Source organism: Ursus maritimus, unplaced genomic scaffold, assembly GCF_017311325.1.
Source record: "Ursus maritimus isolate PB19 unplaced genomic scaffold, ASM1731132v1 scaffold_9, whole genome shotgun sequence".
Lineage (NCBI taxonomy): Eukaryota > Metazoa > Chordata > Mammalia > Carnivora > Ursidae > Ursus > Ursus maritimus.
Genome location: NW_024427107.1, coordinates 5610977 through 5631879, shown reverse-complemented (window position 1 = coordinate 5631879; position 20903 = coordinate 5610977). Strand labels below are relative to the sequence as shown.

At 36.2% G+C, this 20903-nt stretch overlaps 1 protein-coding gene across 3 annotated transcripts in view; it reads left to right on the top strand.

The window, feature by feature from the left end:
- RB1CC1 (RB1 inducible coiled-coil 1) overlaps positions 1-20903 on the top strand; it is a 90846-nt gene that overhangs the window by 50528 nt on the left and 19415 nt on the right. For 2 of the 3 annotated variants that reach the window (XM_040626169.1, XM_040626168.1), the window contains exons 11-18: positions 3-84; positions 325-386; positions 1733-1836; positions 2277-2403; positions 2491-4391; positions 16315-16480; positions 18701-18809; positions 18908-19148. In XM_040626169.1, coding sequence (XP_040482103.1) covers positions 3-84; positions 325-386; positions 1733-1836; positions 2277-2403; positions 2491-4391; positions 16315-16480; positions 18701-18809; positions 18908-19148 — 2792 coding nt within the window. The remainder of the gene's footprint in view (positions 1-2; positions 85-324; positions 387-1732; positions 1837-2276; positions 2404-2490; positions 4392-16314; positions 16481-18700; positions 18810-18907; positions 19149-20903) is intronic. The other variant, XM_040626170.1, reaches the window with a different exon arrangement.

Here is a 20903-nt window from a genome sequence, read left to right as displayed (position 1 = left end):
AGTGGGCTGGTGCTTTAGTCAAAGATGGAAAGCGATTATATGAAGCTGAAAAGTCAAAAAGGGAATCCTTTGGGAAGTTATTTAGTAAGTGTTCTTTTATTTTTAATGAAAAAAGCTGTAGATATGAATGTGTTCTTAAATAGCATGTATGTGATATTTACCATTGAAATCTGGAGAAACATTCCTTTTAAGGTCTGTAGAGTTGAATCCATTGTTAAAATTTAAATATGAAAAATTGTTAATTTGTTTTTCAAAAACCAGAGATTTTTTTCCCTCTGAAATATAAAGTTATAAAATAACCATATTGTTAATTTCTTTACACAGGGAAGTCCTTTTTAAGAAATCGTCTATTTAGGGGATTGGACTCCTGGCCCTCATCCTTTTGTGTATGTATTAATTGTCTAACCATGAGTAAATTTTGTATGTGTTCAAACCTTACTTCAGAACCTTATTTTCGGAAGCATATAGAATTTTTTTTATTAACATTAAAAATATTTTTGGTTTTAAAAGCCAGTTGTCATGAAACTTTATTAAAGTATATTCATAGTTTTTGATCAAGAGTTTTCATAACACAGGAGGATAAGCCACATTACTCTGTTAAACTGTTGATTGGTAGGAGTAGATTTTATTTTGTCTTTGTCCTTCACCCTTCTCTCATTCTCTTTATCTTTACCCTCCTTCTTTCTCTCCACCTCCCTGTCCTTTCTTTTCCTTTTGTCCTCTCCCCATTTCATTTTCTTCACCACTACCACCCTCATTTTATTCAGGTGTTTACAAATCAGAATAAGATGACTCTTCAGGTGGCCTTTGTTGAAACCCTGAAAAATAAGTTGTGTTTTTAAACCAGGATTACTGGGGACCATTCATTTTATTTCACAAAAAAAATGATTCCACGGGTCAAAGAAGTTTGGGAAATGCTATAGGTTTTTTGTTTGTTTTCTCTTCAGATGCACTGCTTAGCTATTAAACATGTTTCTGTACTGCAGGATTTCTTAGGCCATAAATGTATGTATTTTTTAACATCTAAGAATGAGCAATGTAATAGGGTTTCCCACACTCATTTATCTAGGACCCCTGTTTAATGAAGAGCATCTTGACATCTCTAAATCTGCTTCGGTAATGATTGAAACAATTGGTGTTACTTTAAAAGTTCTGTTTCTTGGCAATATTACAGAGAAATGGTAGGAATTACCAGGTAATTTTTTTTTTAAGAAGCCGAAATTGACTAAGATTTTGTATTTTTTAAAATAATGAAAAGATCAGGTGAAAGGCAAGGAAGGACCTGTTACATAGGAAAAAACTTTTTGCCATATTAAAACAACAAGGCATCCTAATAACTGATAGGAATAGACAAAGGGCTAAGACTAGAGAGATTTTCATGGTCATGTTATAAGTTAAAGAAAAATTTAAGAATAGCCTATGTGCTGGTGAAAAATGGGTTCCTTTAATGTTAACTGGATACTACTCCATTTTTAAAAAGCTGATGAGAAAGAGAGGAACAAGTCACATCAGTTGATCACCAACAGCTGTGGTTCCCAGTCATTTACAACTCAGAAAAATAGTATGCCATGTTGGTCATTTTTATTTTATTCTGTTTCTTACATGTCAGTAAATTACTTGTAGCATTTTTGCTTCTTTGTTATATTGAAATTATAGTAAAAAAGGATTTATAAATTTGTCCTGTATGTTTTTTGGGTTTTTTTGTTTGTTTGTTTGTTTGTTTTTGGTACAGACACAGAAGCCTCGAAAGTTTGACTGTGAACTTCCAGATATTTCATTAAAAGATTTACAGTTTCTTCAGTCATTTTGTCCTTCAGAAGTTCAGCCACTCCTCAGGTAAATATCATTAGTGTTTTTTACTTTAGTTACCATCGTAAAATGTTTCATTATTTTGGAGCTGTGGAAAGTAGCACCAATAATCTCAGGAGATGCCAGAATATAGAAATATTTTATGATAGACTGACTTTCCTATGCTGCTTTAGGAAATTTCTAGGGAATATGCAAATGATCAGAAAATGAAGATAAAGGAAATTAGTGCCTTACATGTAATTAATTTTTTTCTAGTGGTTACTCTGATTTTTTTGTATACTGTGGGAGATTTTTAATTCATCACTATAATGATTACGTCTTAGGCCTCTTAAGCTATTTCTGATGTTGACTGAAAGGGGATGATAATGTCCTATAGGTTTTTTTGACATAGATCGAAATATTTCATTGTAGGTATCCATCTTTTCATTGTGAAATCACAAATCTAATTTGGTTGCATTCTGTTTCAGGGTCCCCTTACTTTGTGATTTTGAACCTCTACACCAGCATGTACTTGCTCTACATAATTTGGTAAAAGCAGCACAAAGTTTGGATGAAATGTCACAGACCATTACAGATCTACTGACTGAACAAAAGGCAAATTAAGTTCTTTTAGGTGGTTTGTTTCATTAGTGTAAAATGTTTGTTGCTGCAGCTCTGTAAGCCTATCCCTCTCTTTTCCAGGCATCCATGAGTCAGACATCCCCACAGTCGGCTTCCTCACCAAGGATAGAAAGTGCAACAGGAATTGCAACTACTACCTCACCGAGAACTCCTCCGCCACTCACTGTTCAGGATCCCTTATGTCCTGCAGTATGTCCCTTAGAAGAATTATCTCCAGATAGCATTGATGCACATACATTTGATTTTGAAACTATCCCCCATCCAAACATAGAACAGACTATTCACCAGGTTTCATTAGACTTGGATTCATTAGCAGAAAGTCCTGAATCAGATTTTATGTCTGCTGTAAATGAGTTTGTAATAGAAGAAAATTTGTCATCTCCTAATCCTATTAGTGATCCACAGAGTCCGGAAATGATGGTGGAATCACTCTATTCATCTGTTATCAATGCAATAGACAGTAGACGGATGCAGGATACAAATGTATGTGGTAAAGAGGATTTAGGAGATCATACTTCTCTAAATGTCCAATTGGAAAAATGTCGAGTTGTTGCCCAAGACTCGCATTTCAGTATACAGACCATCAAGGAAGACCTTTGCCACTTGAGAACATTTGTACAGAAAGAACAGTGTGACTTCTCAAATTCTTTAAAATGTACAGCATTAGAAATAAGAAATATTATTGAAAAAGTAAAATGTTGTGTGGAAATAACACTAAATGAAAAACATCAAAAAGAACTGCAGTCTTTAAAAAGTGAATATGAAGGCAAACTTGATGCATTAGTAAAGGAAAGTGAAGAAAATGAAAACAAAATTAAAAAGCTGAAAGGAGACTTGGTGTGCCTTGAGGAGGTTTTACAAAATAAAGATAATGAATTTGCTTTGGTTAAGCATGAAAAGGAAGCTGTCATCTGCTTGCAAAATGAAAAGGATCAGAAATTGTTAGAGATGGAAAATATAATGCACACTCAAAATTGTGAAATTAATGAACTGAAACAATCACGAGAGATAGTGTTAGAAGACTTAAAGAAGCTCCATGTTGAAAATGTTGAGAAGATGCAGTTGTTGCGGACAGAACTTCAGTGCTTAGAGCAAAGTCATCTAAAGGAGTTAGAGGATGCTCTGCATGTCAGGCACACACAGGAGTTTGAGAAAGTTATAACAGACCACAGAGTGTCTTTGGAGAAATTAAAAAAGGAAAATCAACAGCAAATCGATCAGATACAAGAGTCTCACGCCACAGTAATCCAGGAAAAAGAACAACAGCTAGAGGAATTAAAACTCAAGGTTTCAGATTTGTCAGACATGAGATGTAAGTTAGAGGTTGAACTTGCGTTGAAGGAAGCAGAAACTGATGAAATAAAAATTTTGCTGGAAGAAAGCAGAGCCCAGCAGAAGGAGACCTTAAAATCTCTCCTTGAACAAGAGACAGAAAATTTGAGAACAGAGATAAGTAAACTAAACCAAAAGATTCAGGATAATAATGAAAACTATCAGGTGGGCTTGGCAGAACTAAGAACTTTAATGACAATTGAAAAAGATCAGTGCATTTCGGAGTTAATTAGTAGACATGAAGAAGAATCTGATATTCTTAAAGCTGAATTAAACAAAGTAACGTCATTGCATCACCAAGCATTTGAAATAGAAAAAAACCTGAAAGGAGAAATAGCTGAACTGCAGAGTAAATTGGATGCAGAATTGAGTGCTCTTGAAAAACAAAAAGATGAAAAACTCATCCAACAGGAAGAGAAGTATGAAGCTACTATCCAGAAACTTGAGAAAGACAAAGAGGAACTTGTCATGAGCCAGGAACAAGACAGAGAACAGTTAATTCAGAAGCTTAATTTTGAAAAAGAAGCAGCTATTCAGACTGCCCTAAAAGAGTTTAAATTGGAGAGAGAAACTGTTGAGAAAGAGTTACTAGAAAAAGTTAAACATCTTGAGAATCAAATAGCAAAAAGGTAAGAATTACTTTAAAAGTCTGTAATCATAAAATTAAAATACTGGTGATTCAAATTTTAATTGTGTATGTAATCACAGTACATTGATTTACTTACTTAGGCCAATATAGTAATCGGTATTTTTATAAAGTAAAATATTTTACTTTGTAGTCAGTGTTTCTTTCAAACATTTAAAAAATAACAGACCACATAAGCTCATTAGTGGCTTTAAAAATGGATGAGTTTCTTAGATTTCCAGAGAAATGATATTTTGAAAATTTCAAATGTCTTTCAGGCTTTCTTCCTTTTTTAATTCATTAATTTCCTTCTTTTGGTCTATTTGAAGTTTTTACCTAATTTCTTCTGTTGAAATTACTTTTTACCATTCTTTTTAAAAATTGCATATATATGAAAGATAACAGTTTCATCTGAGCAGTGCTTACTTTTTAATTAAAGAGTAAATTCTAAATTGGGGCTGAATGTTTCATCACTGTTATTTCCTTGATATTACAATTTTAGTTATTCCCTCAGTGGCTCAAAAGATAATGTTTTTAAATTCCGGGTTTTATACAGTGGTGGGTCTTTTTTTTTCTTTTTTTTGCATTTTAAATATTGTGGCTGTCTGATGTTACTACCTTTTGATCAGCGTTTCTGTTCTTTAAGCTTCAGTAAGGGGTTTTATGGCCTAATGAACAACTTCTAGAACATTATCAATTTGTTCTGTCATTAATTCTTCTGAGTGAATTATTTATAGGTTTGTATACCTTGTATTTTAACCTGTTTCTTGCTTTCTCACTTTTATAATCTCTTGTGATAGACTCTCTGCCGTGTAATATTTGTATAGTATTCAGTTAAACCTCCCACTCAGTTTTGAAGACATGAACTCTTCATGTATTCTGGGGGGATTGGAGGGTTTAATACAGGAATTAGGGCCTGCACAAATGTTTACAAAGCTGGGGGGAGCTAAGGTCAAGGGAATGATTTCTGAAAACCAGGAAAACTCTGGGTGAAATATCAGGAAAACAGATGCTGAAGTACCCACGAAAGCTGAGAATTATTCATGGCTCACTGCAAAGCTGCTGTAGCAATCAAGAATCTGTTCAAAGTCCCAGTAATGTGGCTCAGTCTGCAAGTTCTCAGTTACTTGACAGGAAGCTCCTGTGAAATTTCATCTGGGTGCACCTAGCTTTAGGGAGTAAGCCTGGACTGCTTTTCTGCTTTCCTTATCTTGTGCATATTCTTTTTATTGGCAAACTTGCAGTTAGAAGGGGATTCTGGAAAATAAAGCATCTCTGTAGTACAGTGCGGATGAGATTCTAGAAGAGGGATGAGAGCAGTGGCTGGATGATGACAGTCCAGCACTGTATATACCCTCCCCCATTTCCGACTCAGGGGTCTCTCAAGTCTGTTTTACCCATATTGAACTTCAAAATAAGGACACTTAAAATGCCTTGTTTCTGTTGGACATGATTCAGCTTATGTCTCTCATATCTCCTCAGTTAGCCTCTCCCTCTTCCAAAGGTGAGACTCAAACTAATGTCATTATAGCTATCCTTGAACTCTGTTCATTTATCTTTCTTTCTTTTTTTTTTTTTTTAAGATTTTATTTATTCAACAGAGATAGAGACAGCCAGCGAGAGAGGGAACACAAGCAGGGGGAGTGGGAGAGGAAGAAGCAGGCTCATAGCGGAGGAGCCTGATGTGGGGCTCAATCCCATAACACCGGGATCACGCCCTGAGCCGAAGGCAGACGCTTAACCGCTGTGCCACCCAGGTGCCCCTTCATTTATCTTTCTGCACAGACACAATATCTCTTTGATATTCCTTAGGTTAAATACTGAAATATAGGGTTAATTACAATTGTCACAACACTTACTACATACTAAGATACTGAGAGAAGGGGATAAAGATAAATTCATCCATATGCATAGGCTTAATTGTGGTAGTCTTTATTTCTGTAACTAGTTTCATAACCCTAGTAGGTATTTACAGCTTCCTTCTATTTTTTACCTTAGACATTACCTCAGCTGATTTTACTTGACCTGAAGAGACTGCCAATAATGATTCCTCCTGTAATACATTTGCTGTAGTTTCTCATTTGACTGTTTATCAATGGACGTGGCAGTGCAAGAGACACCCTAGAAAAGCTTCTGACTTCGGGGCATATTCCTCTGACTTACTGTGTAGGAACAACTGTTTCTCATTGATAGCTAAGTTATATAAATACATACTGCAGCTTCCTTCTTTGTGTGTTGATTCAGTGCTGAGATGAGCCCTGGGTATCTTTGTGGTAGCTTAAGCTTCCAGGTGAGTGGGACCCTGGTTGTATCTCCTGGTAAAGGAAATCTTTTCGGGGAAACTGAACTGGCACAGTCCAAAATTGTAGGGAAGAGAAGTAGAATTTTTGCTTTTGGCTCATTGAAATAATAGAGTAGTTATTCCAGTTTTTTTTTTCTTTTTTCAAATTTTTATTTAAATCCTCATTAGTTAACATGTGTTATTTCAATTTTTATCCTTGGTTCTCCAACCTACATATTCTAACTGGGAGAATTAGTTTCACATAGTAGTATCTGGTTAGGGCATGTACTGCATTCTTTACCCTAGCCATTCAAAATGACAGGGTGCCTGAGTGGCTCAGTCATTTAAGTGTCTGACTCTTGATTTCAGCTCAGGCCTTGCCCCTGACCATTTCTCCTCCTAGTAATTCCAAGTATACTGCTTGACATATTGCCACTAGGAAGATAGCCCTTCACTGTTGTTCTTTAGAGCCACTCCTCGGTGGGGCTCTAATACCTCAACTGTACTTTTGAGTAGTGTCAGTATATTTTGCAGAATCATGATGAAACCAGGCCTGCCAGTTTTTTTCACTCATACTCAATATCAGAGTCGTGATGGGAAGAAAGGAGGCAATGTAGCAGGAGAAAGCATCTTGGGAACCTGAATCTCTTGATCTATTTGTACCATACTTGTGCCATATTTTGTTGGGTCTCATGTATGCCACATCTAGCTTGTGATGGAATATTGCTGTGTATACCCAACTTTATGGTTTGATGGCTTAGACAACATTCACTTTATGATGGGCAGCTCAGGACTCACGGTAGCTTGGGAGACTGTGGTCAGTCTTTCAATCTCTGCAGACCCAGTAGCAAGCCATAACTGCTTTACAATAGGAAAATAGTTATGCATTTCAAAATTCCAAGGGTTTTAACTATGATTCTCCTGTAGGACTTGTCAAAAATTCTATACAGTATTCATTTCTGCTACAGACACTTCAAGCATCTTCTGGGAAGTGTGGCTCAGGGGGCAGAGCTATTTGCATGTTGTTCTGGGCCTTACATAGAACAGGGAGTTATTTCATAAATGAGTCAGAGCAGCATTCCCAAGTGTACTATGTATATTGCCTCCAAAATTCAGAGATGCTCACCTACAAGCAGCTTGTCCCTTCACTTTAGAGGGGACATCTCATATGACTGGACACTTAGAAATTCACTGTGCTGACAAACTCCTGAATTTTCGTGGTTTTTATTGCTCATCCTCTGGGACTCATGTGTCTTGCCCTGATAGCTGAGGTAGTTGCTACTTCCCTGTTTACTCGGCCTAACAAGCATAAATGCCCTAAATGTATTAGATTCGTATGATACCTTTTTTTTCCCCTTTTCCCCCCTCTCTCAGATTGGTATTGATATCTTGAGGAATAGCAAGAAGAGCAGTATCCCTGCCAACTAGATTTTAACAGAGAACTAGAGAACTGGTATAATCCAGAAATAAGACATTGGAAATGTGTTGCTGTTGCTGTAGGTAAAATCTAACTGTTGCTTGTGGTCTGTACTAGGGTTTGACAGACTGGCCTGTGGGAATCCAGCTTACTACTTGTTTTTGTAAACACATCTCTGTTGGAATACACAGATGCCCTTTCCTTTATCTATCTGTCGCCTGTGGTTGCTTTTGGAAGAATTGAGTAGGTGTGACAGATCATCACACTAACTAACACGTTTACTCTTCTTCCCTTTACAAAATGTTTGTCAGCCTCTAGTATATACTTACAGCTATGAAGAGGGAAGAAATCGCTAAGTCACTAGCTCCGTGTCAGGCAGTAGTGGCCTTGTTGATTTACTCCAGCAAAGAGGTCATATGTGAAATAACAGTTTTCTTGGAGTCACTACCTGATTAAATTTATGAGACTCCATTGCTTATTTTTGTATGTTTCCTACAGGACATATACTTAAGTTGAATAAGAAGTTATAGAAATTGCCCTTACATCATGTGAAATGAGAAACTGTTTTAGAGACTTTACTTGGTTTTTTTTACCATAATAGTTCCTCATTCCATGAGTGAGGAACCAATAAGGAGTCTCCCACAGTTGCTTCTATGTGTATTCCACTAGAGATTCTATAGGTAAGGATGTATTGTATTACTTGCCTATGGTAAAGGACCCACTGGACTCAAACTCCATTTATCACGTGGCTATCAGTAATCTCCTGGTGGACCACAGTAGCCTTAGAGCCCCCTTAGAGCCTGTATTCGTTTGTCCCCCAAAAGTTGGTTAATTACTTTTCCAGAATACACACTCAGCCTGAGCAGTGGGCACAGTTCCCTATGCTAAAGACTATAAAGAAGACAACATTATAAAACTTGGACACTGTAGTTGGTGACTGACTCAGAGCTTGGGATTAGGTGAGGGGTGGTGACTCTCTTTATTTAAATTAGCTCTCTGCGCACTAGATATTGAGGTTTTAAAAAACAGTTTTTAAAAAAAAGTTTTAGGGGTGCCTGGGTAGCGCAGTCGTTAAGCGTCTGCCTTCGGCTCAGGGTGTGATCCCAGCGTTCCGGGATCGAGCCCCACATCGGGCTCCTCTGCTGGGAGACTGCTTCTTTCCCTCCCACTCCCCTGCTGTGTTCCCTCTCTCACTAGCTGTCTCTTTGTCACATAAATAAATAAAATCTTTAAAAAAAAAAAAAGTTTTAATAATCCTTTATCATCCCATTCTGTTATGGCCCTGTGGTTAGCCAGTGCCAAAGATTTTTCTGGGTTATACCTTCTGATTGCTGCTCTGGATCTGCTGCCTGTAATAATACCACATCATGTCTCTGGTTAAGTGCCACTAATTGGCCTCTACCACTCCAGAATCCTGTCATTCCCATTTAATTCACTGAATTTCAGTGATTTCATCTCCCGCTGCTATCCCTGTCCTACAGAGCTTTCCGAAGTTGAATTTCTTAAAGCCTTGGTGAAGGGCATATTCTTTGGATCCTCCCAGGATATAAATAATAAATATCTTCCACTATGCCTATCACCATCATTCTTTGGATGCATTCCTCAAGACCAAGGATCCAGTAAATGTGTTCTTTAAAAAACTATTTTCTAAAATGAAAATAAGTGAGAAGAGTGCCATTTGTTTTATATATTTGCAGATCTCTTTAATGTTTGGCTTAATGGATTCTTGTATTTGCTTCTGCATCAAGTCTATTGCAATATCTTTTGATTAATGTATGATAAAAATTCAGCCTTTCACTTACATGTAATTAGAAAAAAGGAATATTTCAATAACTTTTTCATATACTTGTTGATGTTTCCTTGATACTAAATCAAAATCCAACAAATGATAATTTCTTAAACATTAGTTTCAGTATGGAATATGAAACTGCCAAATGGATTTTTTTCATGCTGTTTATGCTAATATCTGTTGAACTGTCTTGAACTTTGAGTGGCTGTTTTACTCATGCATAATTCTGTAGCACAACAAATTGGCCATTTGAAAAACACTAGTTCACTGAGTTATGCAGATCTGGTAAGTCCTGACATATTTTATTGACAGAAAAATCAGATGTGTTAATATACCTACCAATTTTATGAGAAAGATCTTAAGTACTGGAAAACTCTCAAACTCATAGTGGCAGTTATAAGTTTTCTAATTTTTTTTTCCCGTTTGGTGTTTTGGGTTTTGTTTTTAAGTAATTTCTGTGCCCAGTGTGAGGCTTGAACTCATGACCTTGAGATCAAGAATCACATGCTCTACTGACTAAGTCGGCCAGGTGCCTCAGGTTTTCTAAAATTTTAATTTATTTTTAGAGAGTCACTTTTTACCATTGGTAACAAATTCTGTTACTTGTTCATTGAAGTAACAAGCTCACATTGGTCATTTTTGAGAAAGTGTCTGTTAAAAACCCAAATCCAAATAACCAAGGATTGTCATTTTTCAAATAGAAATAGTAGAGCATAGGGACGCCTGGGTGGTTCAGTCGTTAAGTGGCTGCCGTCGGCTCAGGGCGTGGTCCCGGATTCATGGGATCAAGCGCAGCATTGGGCTTCCTCTCGCACTCCCCCTTCTTGTGTCCCCCCTCTCACTGGCTGTCTCTCTCTGTCAAATAAATAAAATTGGAAGGAAGGAAGGAAAAGAAAAGAAAAAGGAAAAGAAAGAACGAAAGAAAAAAAGAAAGAAAAGAAAAAGGGAAAGGAGGGAGGGAGGAAGGAAGGAAGGAAAGAAAGAAAGGAAAGAAAGAAAGAGGGAGGGAGAAAGAAAGAAAAGGAAAGGAAAAGAAGAGAAAGGGAGGGAGAAAGAAAAAGAAAAAAATAGAGCGTGAAAAAAGTAGCAAATTCAGCACACAGCAAAGCAATTATACAAGTACTTTTCTGTGAGACAAACGAAGTTCTTTATATGTACTCATTTCATCACTGAATACTGAAAAGGTGCATACTCAGTGGTAAAAATAGCAATTCTTACTACATCATGGATATTCCAAAATAAACCTGCCTTCTTCTTTTCCACTTTGAGTACCTTGATGTAAAGAAACAATGACTGAAAGTATGGTTTGGCACTATCATCTTTAATTTATGTTAAGGTGTCAGCTATTTTAGCATCTGTGCAAATGTCAACAAGGTGTAAGAGGCAAATACCTTAGTATTATTATGAAAATAGTTTTGGTCTTACTGATCCCTTGAAAGTGTTTCTAGTCTTACCCCCAGGGTTCTGTGGATCACACTTTGAGAATCATTGATAACAGAGACTGGTTGGCAAACTGTGTGTGAAGGGCCACATTGTAAATATTTTAGGCTTTGTCAGTGATATGGTTTCTATCTATGCTACTCAACTAGCAAGAGAGAAATGAGACAATATAAATGATTGGGTGTGGCTGTGTTGCATTAAAACTTTCAACACCAACAGGTAAAGGCTGGATCTGGCCTGTAGGCCATTGTTTTCCTGCGTGTGGTCTAGAATCTCATCTTTGCATCTTATTTTCTTTTAAAGTTGGCCATTAGATCCAGGTTTCAGGCAGTAAATCTAGCAAACTGTGAACATTGAATCTAGAGTCTCTGATTATTGTATCCATACAGATAATATTGGCCCAAGTTACCATTATGTTTGCCTTTCCTTTCCTAACTCTAAATGGATTTGTCCCCATACGTATTTCCTATATTGCTACCAGAATAAATAGAAAATTTTGCCGTTGCAATTCCTCCTTGGTTAGATTTTCAACTCCCCTGGGATCTGGGGATTTGAAAGTAGAGCTGGGTTGGGAGTAATTAAATAGTTAGGGGAGCCAGTTAAGAAGGATCAGTTTGTTGAGATGGGAACCACAGGCAAGGTGACACTAATCTTTTCAGATGAGGGAGTAAAGGCTGCTGCTGCTGTCAAGGAAGGCTTAGGCAGGGACAGCTGTGGCATTTCTAAAACCTTGCCACCTTTAGTCACCTGATGCACACAGCTATAGGTATCAGCTGTTCTGCCATGGAATGCCCTAATTTTCCAGAGTTCCATGTTGCACTGACAGTGAGGTCATTACTGCCTTTACATCGAAGCAGATCAGAGAATCAATTCCAGATTCCTGTCTTTATGCTTTCCCCCCAAGGATCATATTTGTATCTGTCAGGATTGATTATAGAAAACAGAATCTCTCTTAAATACTCCAGGATTAAAGGATTTAATACTAGGATTAGAACTTCTGTGAGTTTGGGGAAACCTAAGGGACATTGTAAAGGAGTTGCTCCCAGACCTGGAAATCTGGAGGTTCAAAGCTGTCTGAAGCACCAAAAGTGGGGGGCTAATCGGAAAATTGCCACAGTTTCTTGGAGACGCCCAATTGTATACTGTGACACCAGTGCAGGTAGTTCACTTGGAAACCCCTCACGAACTTAACAGCCCACATAGCTGGTCGTAGCCACTTCTACAAAATGACAAACTCTCTCTTTCTCTTAGCATTCCAGATCTTGTGTGGGTATCTTTCATTGGCAAACTTCAACTAAGAACTTATTGGGAAGGGGCTTCTGGGCAATATAGTTCTAGGCTTCTCTGTCATGCAGAAGAAACACTTGAAAAAGAATGAGGAAATCTTTGAGAAGAAATGATGCAGAGGTGAAGACATGGTCCAGCACACCTCCCTGCTTACCACCACTTGGCTGGTTGTGCATATGCCAGAAGCAGCATGGAGAGACCAACTGCGCAGAAGCATCAGCAAGATATAAATAAGAATATTAATTGTATCCGTAATGTTAAAGAACTCCCACAAGTCAGTTAGGGTATTCATTAGAAAAATGGACAGTCAGATCAATGAAGAAATACAAATAACCAATATGTGAATAGCTTTTCAGTCCACCTGGGATTAAGGAAATGTAAAATTAAAGTAAGATACATTTTTTCCTATATAACTGGGAAAAATTAAATCAGTAGTATACATTATTTTTAATAGGGGAAAGGGCTTTTTCATACACCTGAGTACAAAGAAAATGAGTCCAGTGTGTGTGTGTGTGTGTGTGTGTGTGTGTGTGTGTGTGTGGTTTGCAAATCTACCTACTACACTATTCATAGCTGTGCCTCCATGGAGTAGTTGATGTAGATCTGGGTGAGTACAGGAGGAGCATTTCAGTTTTATAATTTTAATCTCAAAAACGTTTTAAAAAACCCACAAAAAACCAGTATTTGTTTACTATGCCTTAATCTAATATAATTAATGATAGGAGATAGTTCATGCGTCATGATGGTCTAGTTTGTATTCAATGCAGATTTTCTAGTTCCTAGAAATGTTGGGTATAATAGAATCTTTTCTGCTAGCATACACTAATTTATTAATGGTGGAGTAACCTATTAACCAGATAAGATTTATATCAGGTTCTTTGTAAGGGCATGGAAATTTCCAACTGATAACAAATGTATTTGCTTCCTTCAGTTCTAATTTCCAGGCCTATTTAGGGTATTAACATAAGACAGGATTATGTAAATTTAGATTAAGGGGAGCAACCTGTATTGATAAATTTCTAGGTTTCTATGCCAGCATTGCTAGGTCAAATAATATTCTTAATTATTGAGATACTGTAACCTTTTCTTCATGCATGCCTTCCCTCCCACCCAGCACACAACGTATCTCTTTGCTCCCCAAAGAAAGTGAGGCCATGGTGCTATAAAAAACAAAACTTAACTCTACCCGTTGCTACGGTTAATTCCCCTTGATGACAGAGCCATTTGAGGTCATAGAGTAGTGTAAAATACAACAGAATGATGTGGCTAACAGTTCCCTGGGGCCTTTTCTAATGGGAGCCTCAAACAATGTGACATAGCATATATAACCACAAGAAATCCCTGTGCCCAACACAGTATAATTACTGGTTGTTCTTTGTGTCTTAAGCTCTCCTTTATTTGCTTTTGCTACCAAAAGACTTTTACCCTATGAGTCAGCATATACCTAATCATTTAATGTGCTCATTCTGGGTATTTGGAATGATTGTGTATTTACAAAGATACAATCAAAGATACATTCTTACGTGCCTAGAATATCTTTTCCCCTACCTGCCTCATCCTAGCACAGCCACTGACCCTTGAAGTAAAGGTAACATTTCCTCAGGGTGCACCAAGCAACCCAAAGTTACAAGACACCTAGAAATTATAAATACTACCCGTCTTTACGCATACATACATACACACACACACACACACAATTAGACCACAGTCTTACAGCATTGTTAGCATCCTTTCTCATGCTGAAACCTATCCTTCTTACTTTGTTATTGTGCTCCATTATTCTCACCAACATCCTCGCAACAGTCCTTTACAAACCTAAATTTATAGTCTGTCATTCTCTCTAGACAAAATTCTTTAATGACTTCACATTGTACTGCTAATAAAATCCAAAATGTTTTCTGTTCATGATCTGACTTCCCCCACTGCTTCTCTAACTTCATTCCTCACTATGGTCACCTTGCTTACCTGCCTGAAACCTGGCTTTTTGTTTTTCCCGTAACAGTTCGCTTGTCCTGTTAATTATAGGGATAATTCTTCAAAATATCTCTCTTACTTGCTAAAGGTAGACATTAGCCGAACAGTATTAAAGAAAATCTAATGCATAAACCCTGCCTATACCAATTTTAATCCTTAACACTTCATTGTTAGTATGTTGAGTCCATATTTATATTCTAGTTCCTGAGTAACACTTTGATTTATGTAGCTTGTCAGGTTTCCATCTGTGCTATGATTTTTACTTTCCATAGCCATACTTTCTCCTCTAGCCCTAAAGGAAAAACTTTGAAAACAAATCTTTTACCTTATCCTTTCTACTGCATTAGGGTTTAGGTGTTTCCCAGTTGAAACCTTTCTGTAAACTAGGAAGTCTCAGACTTTGATAGAGGTAGTATGTCTCTAACTGCGTATTTCATGTTTGGCCATTTAAAACCATCCCTTAGAAGAAAATGGGCAGCAAATTGATATGAATTACTAGATTTTATCAGTAAATTTGGAAGAATGAGTAAAAGAATCACAACAATTCTTTGTATGATTATCAGTTGCTGTAATAGTAATAGTATGATAATTTTATAGATTATGAAATTACATTGGGAAAAAATATAAGCAAACAAGTTCAGTATCCACATTGATTAGAAAATGCCTCTTGATGCCATGGGGCACCATGGCTCAGTGGGTTGCGTGTCTGGTTGAGCATTGCACTCCTAGTTTCAGCAGCCCCGCATTGGGCTCCGTCCTCAGCGCAGAGTCTGCTTGTCCTTCTCCCTCTGTCCCTCCCCCCTGCTCATCTCTCTCGCTCTCAAATAAATTTTAAAAATCTTCAGTCTGCCTCCTGATTCCAAAAACATTAAAATGTAATTTAAAATTGTGTAAGTGTACATTTAAAGCAATCAATTGACTTAGTCACTAAAATAGTTTGGGAATATTTGCTAACATGGCAGCCTGATTCCTGTGGTTTAACATATTTGTAACTCCTTTGGTGGGATTATCTACTTCATGGGCAAACTTTTTTGATGTAAAAGATTATTAGGTTGAAAGCAGATAAAATTAACTTCTGTATCAGAAATTATAATACTTACTAACTTGTGTTTGTGGTTTTTCTCCTTGCCTTATCCTCTTTGGTACTTTGTCAGCAACCCCTTAGGGGGTAGCTAGTTTTGAGGGAAGTGAATATGAATTATGAATATGTAGATTCGCTGTATGAACATTTAACTTCCTTTTAGTTTCGTGTTATTTGTTCATTAGTTAACAAAATGAACCAAAATCTATTTAAAAATTAAGGACTTTTCAATGTATGTGATCCTCACCTATGTGTTTCTTTTCTTCTCTCTCTTTAGTGTACATTACAGTTCTGAGATTACCAGAACTGATGTTGAAGCTGAGCTCTTGAGAGGCATATTGATTTTTTATATTGAAAACATTCCCAATGCTGGTAGAAGCAACTTATCCTGAATTTATCAAATATAATCATTATAGTCATTCACCGTGTTGGTGTCAGTATATAATCTCTGTTAAACTTTTCCCTTTTACTTGCTTCCCTTTCCTTGGTAGATAAAAAGGGTGGAGGGTTACATAGAAATATCTCTAACAGCAATTAATTACTGTTAGGTTTAAGGAAGATACACAACCTTTCTGATGTCACCTAATTGTGATATTTGGTATATTTATGATTATATGTTATTTTCAAAAAAATTTTAATACCATATGTAATTTTCAAGTCTTGCCATTGAATCTGCCAGAGAAGATTCTTCAAGCCTAGTTGCTGAACTTCAAGAAAAGCTTCAGGAAGAAAAAGCAAAGTTTCTAGAACAACTTGAAGAGCAAGAGAAAAGAAAGAATGAAGAAATGCAAAACGTTCGAACATCTCTGATTGCTGAACAACAGGTATATTCTCCCCCACCCTAGTTTCATTTATTTCAGGTCTAAAGAAGATAAACATAAATTAACAAATAAAAAATTTTTGTGTAACTGGGGGCATCGTACATCTTAGATACGAGTTTCCTGCATTGAGCCTGATAATATTTATTAAATATCTTCATGGTAAAAGCATTTTCGATTCAGATTAGTTTTTTGTAAAATGAAAGTCCTTCTACTACTTCACACATGATATTTGAATTTTTCCCCCTAAGCTCTCAAATTTTATTATTCTGAATTACATGCTGATCATTACAAATTTCTTGTACTTTCTATAATTTTTATCCATGTGACAGACTGCTGGTACATAATTATGGACTACTGTTGAATTTTGTTGATTAACCTTATTAATAATATTGAAGAATGTTGAGAGGGTAAAGCTTGTGAGGGAAGCACAGGCACAGACCACTAAGGACTAGGTTGCCTTATTCAGGAGCTCGTGCTTCACCTCACATACCTGGATGACAGCAGTTGGAGAGAAAATAAAGGAGTGCAACAATTAGATTTATACTTAATCAGCATTGCCTGCTGGGGTGGGGAGAAAGAGTGGAGCACTGTCAGACATGGGCAACTTTGGGGACGATGGATGTCTGCTGAGAGCTCAGGCCAAGGAGAATAGTGACCTGCTTTTTTTACCCCAAATAATGCTTTTCTGAAACAGGTACATGTTATAGTTGATAAACACATTTGTTTAATATATGTGGTATTTTCCTTTTCCTGTAATGGTGTGATTACATTAATGTCTTTGTAGAATTCAAGAAAAGTATAGTAGTATAGTTCTAAACCTGTAGGAACTTTACATTTTAAGTTTTAAGGCCTGGGGAAATAAAGAAGAGTTTGAAAAGGGGAATAAGAAAGAGTAACCAGAAAAAGGAAAAGTGTGGCTTTATAGAAGCCATTGAAATGAAGTGTTCAGGGAGGTGAAGTAGCAACCAGTTTTAAGTAAGAATTACCAATGAAGAGATCATTAATGATGTCTCTGTTTTTAAAAAATCTGAGGTTGTACATTCCTTTGTATAATTTATTCTATATAAAATGTATCTTGCACTCGTTTGCTTTCTCTGTGAGGTCTTTTATGAGCTTTCATTTCCAAAAATAAGTAGGGGACGAATTAATTAGGTAAAATATGCTATTGTAAATATTTGGGATGAATTAACTGACTGAAACACACTGTTATAAATATTAATTTTATATAGATACATAAAATATAGAGAAATGGCTTAACAAAAGACATCATAAATGTTCCTTTTGAGACATCTTCATGTATGCTTTCTGGCTAGAAATGATATTTAACTCAATCTTTAATTAATTTTGATCTAAAAATGCCATATTCTTATTAAGTCTCCCAGGTTTTAGCAGTATTGGCATTATACATTGAAGGATCATAGATTATTAATTTTGGAATTGGAAATGCTGGGCAGATGGGAAGAGTCTGTTTAGATTATTTACCATTCATCTATTGCTTTTAAGTTTAAAGAAGATCTTAATGGACGTCTTATAAATGAAACTGTTAACAATTCAGTAATCTTTATAAAAGAAATTGCAGTTAGAATTGCCATATAGGCTTAATGTGATCTGTGCAGGCACTTTGATACATGAGCTTCACAGTAGGAAAGTTTTTATAAAAAACTAAAGGTAACAAGTCCAGTTAGTATTAACCAGGTGTGCGGTGGCTATTGCAAATGTCCAGAAAAGAGAAGATGGGATAAAGTCATCTCTATAAAATATTTCTGTGGTAATCAAGACTTAGCCAAAGAGAAAAGGAAGATTCCAGAAGCAGGAAGATTATTAAAGAAAAAGTAAAGTGTGTAACAGCACTTACTGTTTTCTTTCATTCTTTCCTTCTTTTCTTTTTCTTCTTCTTTTTTCTTTTCTTTTCTTTTCTTTCTCCCTCCCTCCCTTCCCAATTTTAAAATCATCTGCTAGTGCTTTTCCTTTGACAATAATGAGAAAATAGAATTCATTTTCAAGGTATTAAATTGGAGCATATCTTAATATGGAACCTCAGGACAACACAGTCACATTGTATTTTCCACAGTAGAGCGTTCTTATTAAAAAATGAACATTTATGAATTGCACTTTATCTTCTCCACATACAAATGCACCATGCAAAAATATTTGCTAGTTTCTTTAGGCCTATCTGCTGTGTACATGCAGGTGATTTAAGTAGTTGTCATTCTCTCGTTCCAGACCAATTTTAACACTGTTTTAACAAGAGAGAAAATGAGAAAAGAAAACATAATCAATGATCTTAGCGATAAGTTGAAAAGTACAATGCAACAGCAAGAGCGAGATAAAGGTTAGTAATGTTTCATAATATATTTTTAACTCCTTTTTAAAATTAATAAAATCACATGAGATGTATTATAATGTTATCTCAACTTGGGGGGCCTTCAGATTTGATAGAGTCACTATCTGAAGATCGCGCCCGTTTGCTTGAGGAAAAGAAAAAACTTGAGGAAGAAGTCAGTAAGTTGCGTAGTAGCAGTTTTGTTCCTTCAGCGTATGTAGCTGCAGCCCCAGAACTTTATGGAGCTTGTGCACCTGAACTCCCAGGTGAAACAGAGAGATCAGCCATGGAAACGCAAGATGAAGGAAAAGTGGATTCAGCAATGGAAACAAGCATGATGTCTGTACAGTAAGTACATGTCTTCAACTGCCTTAAGTAATACAGGCTTTTAAACCACTAGTGCACTTCTTTAAGCTACAAGCTGTAAAGATAGGAAATATATGTAGCATTCCTGGTTGCCCACTGCCCATATTTCTGAAAATTGTGCCATTTAAGTTCGTTTAAGTTATAAATTTGAGAAATATCTTAATACAGACGATTGTGTATATATATATACATATATATATATATATATGAATCACTTCGGCCTGTTTTCATACTTCATATGTGCACCAAAGTTTTCATAGGCTGCCAGGATAAGGATCACTGCAGTAGTGTCAAGCTGTTTTTATTTACAGGAAGTATTTAAATTTTGAGGTCCATTACCTAGGAGGAAAAGGTGTTACTGTAGTAATAAATATATTTATTTTGGTGAGTGTTCATTGGGTTGGGGAAGGCAGGGGAGTTTTTTGAAAAGTAAAAATGTATGCAGCTTTCTGTTTAGTTTAAAAGAAAGGAGTAGAAACTGGTTAACTTGAGTCTTGGAAAGATATAAGGCTTTAAGAATATAAGTGAAAAATGGAGCAAATAAACTAATTCAAAAAGGCAAGGCAGAAGCGTCTAAAGAGCCCATGGTAATTAGAAAACATAAATGACAGAAATAAGTCAAAATATGTGAAAAGTTAGGGATGCCTGGGTGGCTCAGTCGTTAAGCGTCTGCCTTCAGCTCAGGGCGTGATCCCAGGGTCCTGGGATCGAGCCCCACATCGGGCTCCCTGCTCTGCTGGGAGCCTGCTTCTTCCTCTCCCACTCCCCCTGCTTGTGTTCCCTCTCTCACTGGCTGTCTCTCTCTCTGTCAAATAAGTAAATAAAATCTTAAAAAAAAAAAATCTGTAAAGTTAATTAACCTACCACAACAAAATCTCTCAGGGGAAAAAGGTATCCAATTGAATTCTACATATGAAAAGCACCTAAAGAAAAATGATAAGGGAAAGAATATATAAAGCATTCAAAGCAAAAGGTTTTTACAAGTTTAAGAAAAAGTTTCATGTGTAGAGAGGGCAAATTTTACCATAAGCAATTGGTTGTTACTTGTAGATGCTTGAAAATAGGACTTTGATCAATTGTGTATGAATGAAAAATGGATTAAAACTAGAATGAGAACTTTTCAGAGCCACAGTAACAGAACTTCTTCCTCTCAGGACACAATGAAGTAAAAAATAAAGCAATAGAGAAACAGTTAGGAAAATTCACTATATACCAGATCATAAAGGAAGTCTCAAAGTTCTAGATATTGATATAATTCCGGCCACTAAACATAAGCAGTTGAAAATCAGAAGTTGATACATTTGGAAATTTGAATATCTATATATTCAACATCGGTGTTGATAAGAAAATGGAAATTTAGTTGTTTAATAATCTAAACAAGGGTACCAAAAAATGAGTGATATAATGAAGGTGGTAACACTGGAAGAATTATATAATCTGAAGTATGTATTAGAAAATGAAATTGATAAAAGTATACGAGCCATGATAAATAAAATATCAAGCAAAGAGAAGGTGCAAGTAAATACGTGGAATGAATAGAACCATAACCACAGGTATGGTTTTAAAACTTATAGAGAATAAGATAAAAAGGTTAATCTCATTTGAATATAAGTGTAAAAAATCCAAAAGACAATTTCAACATTTCAGATACAATGGAGTATTAAGATGATCATTATGACTCAATGGAGTGTTTCAGGAATGCGATAATAATTAAGCCTCAGAATATCTCGGTGTAAC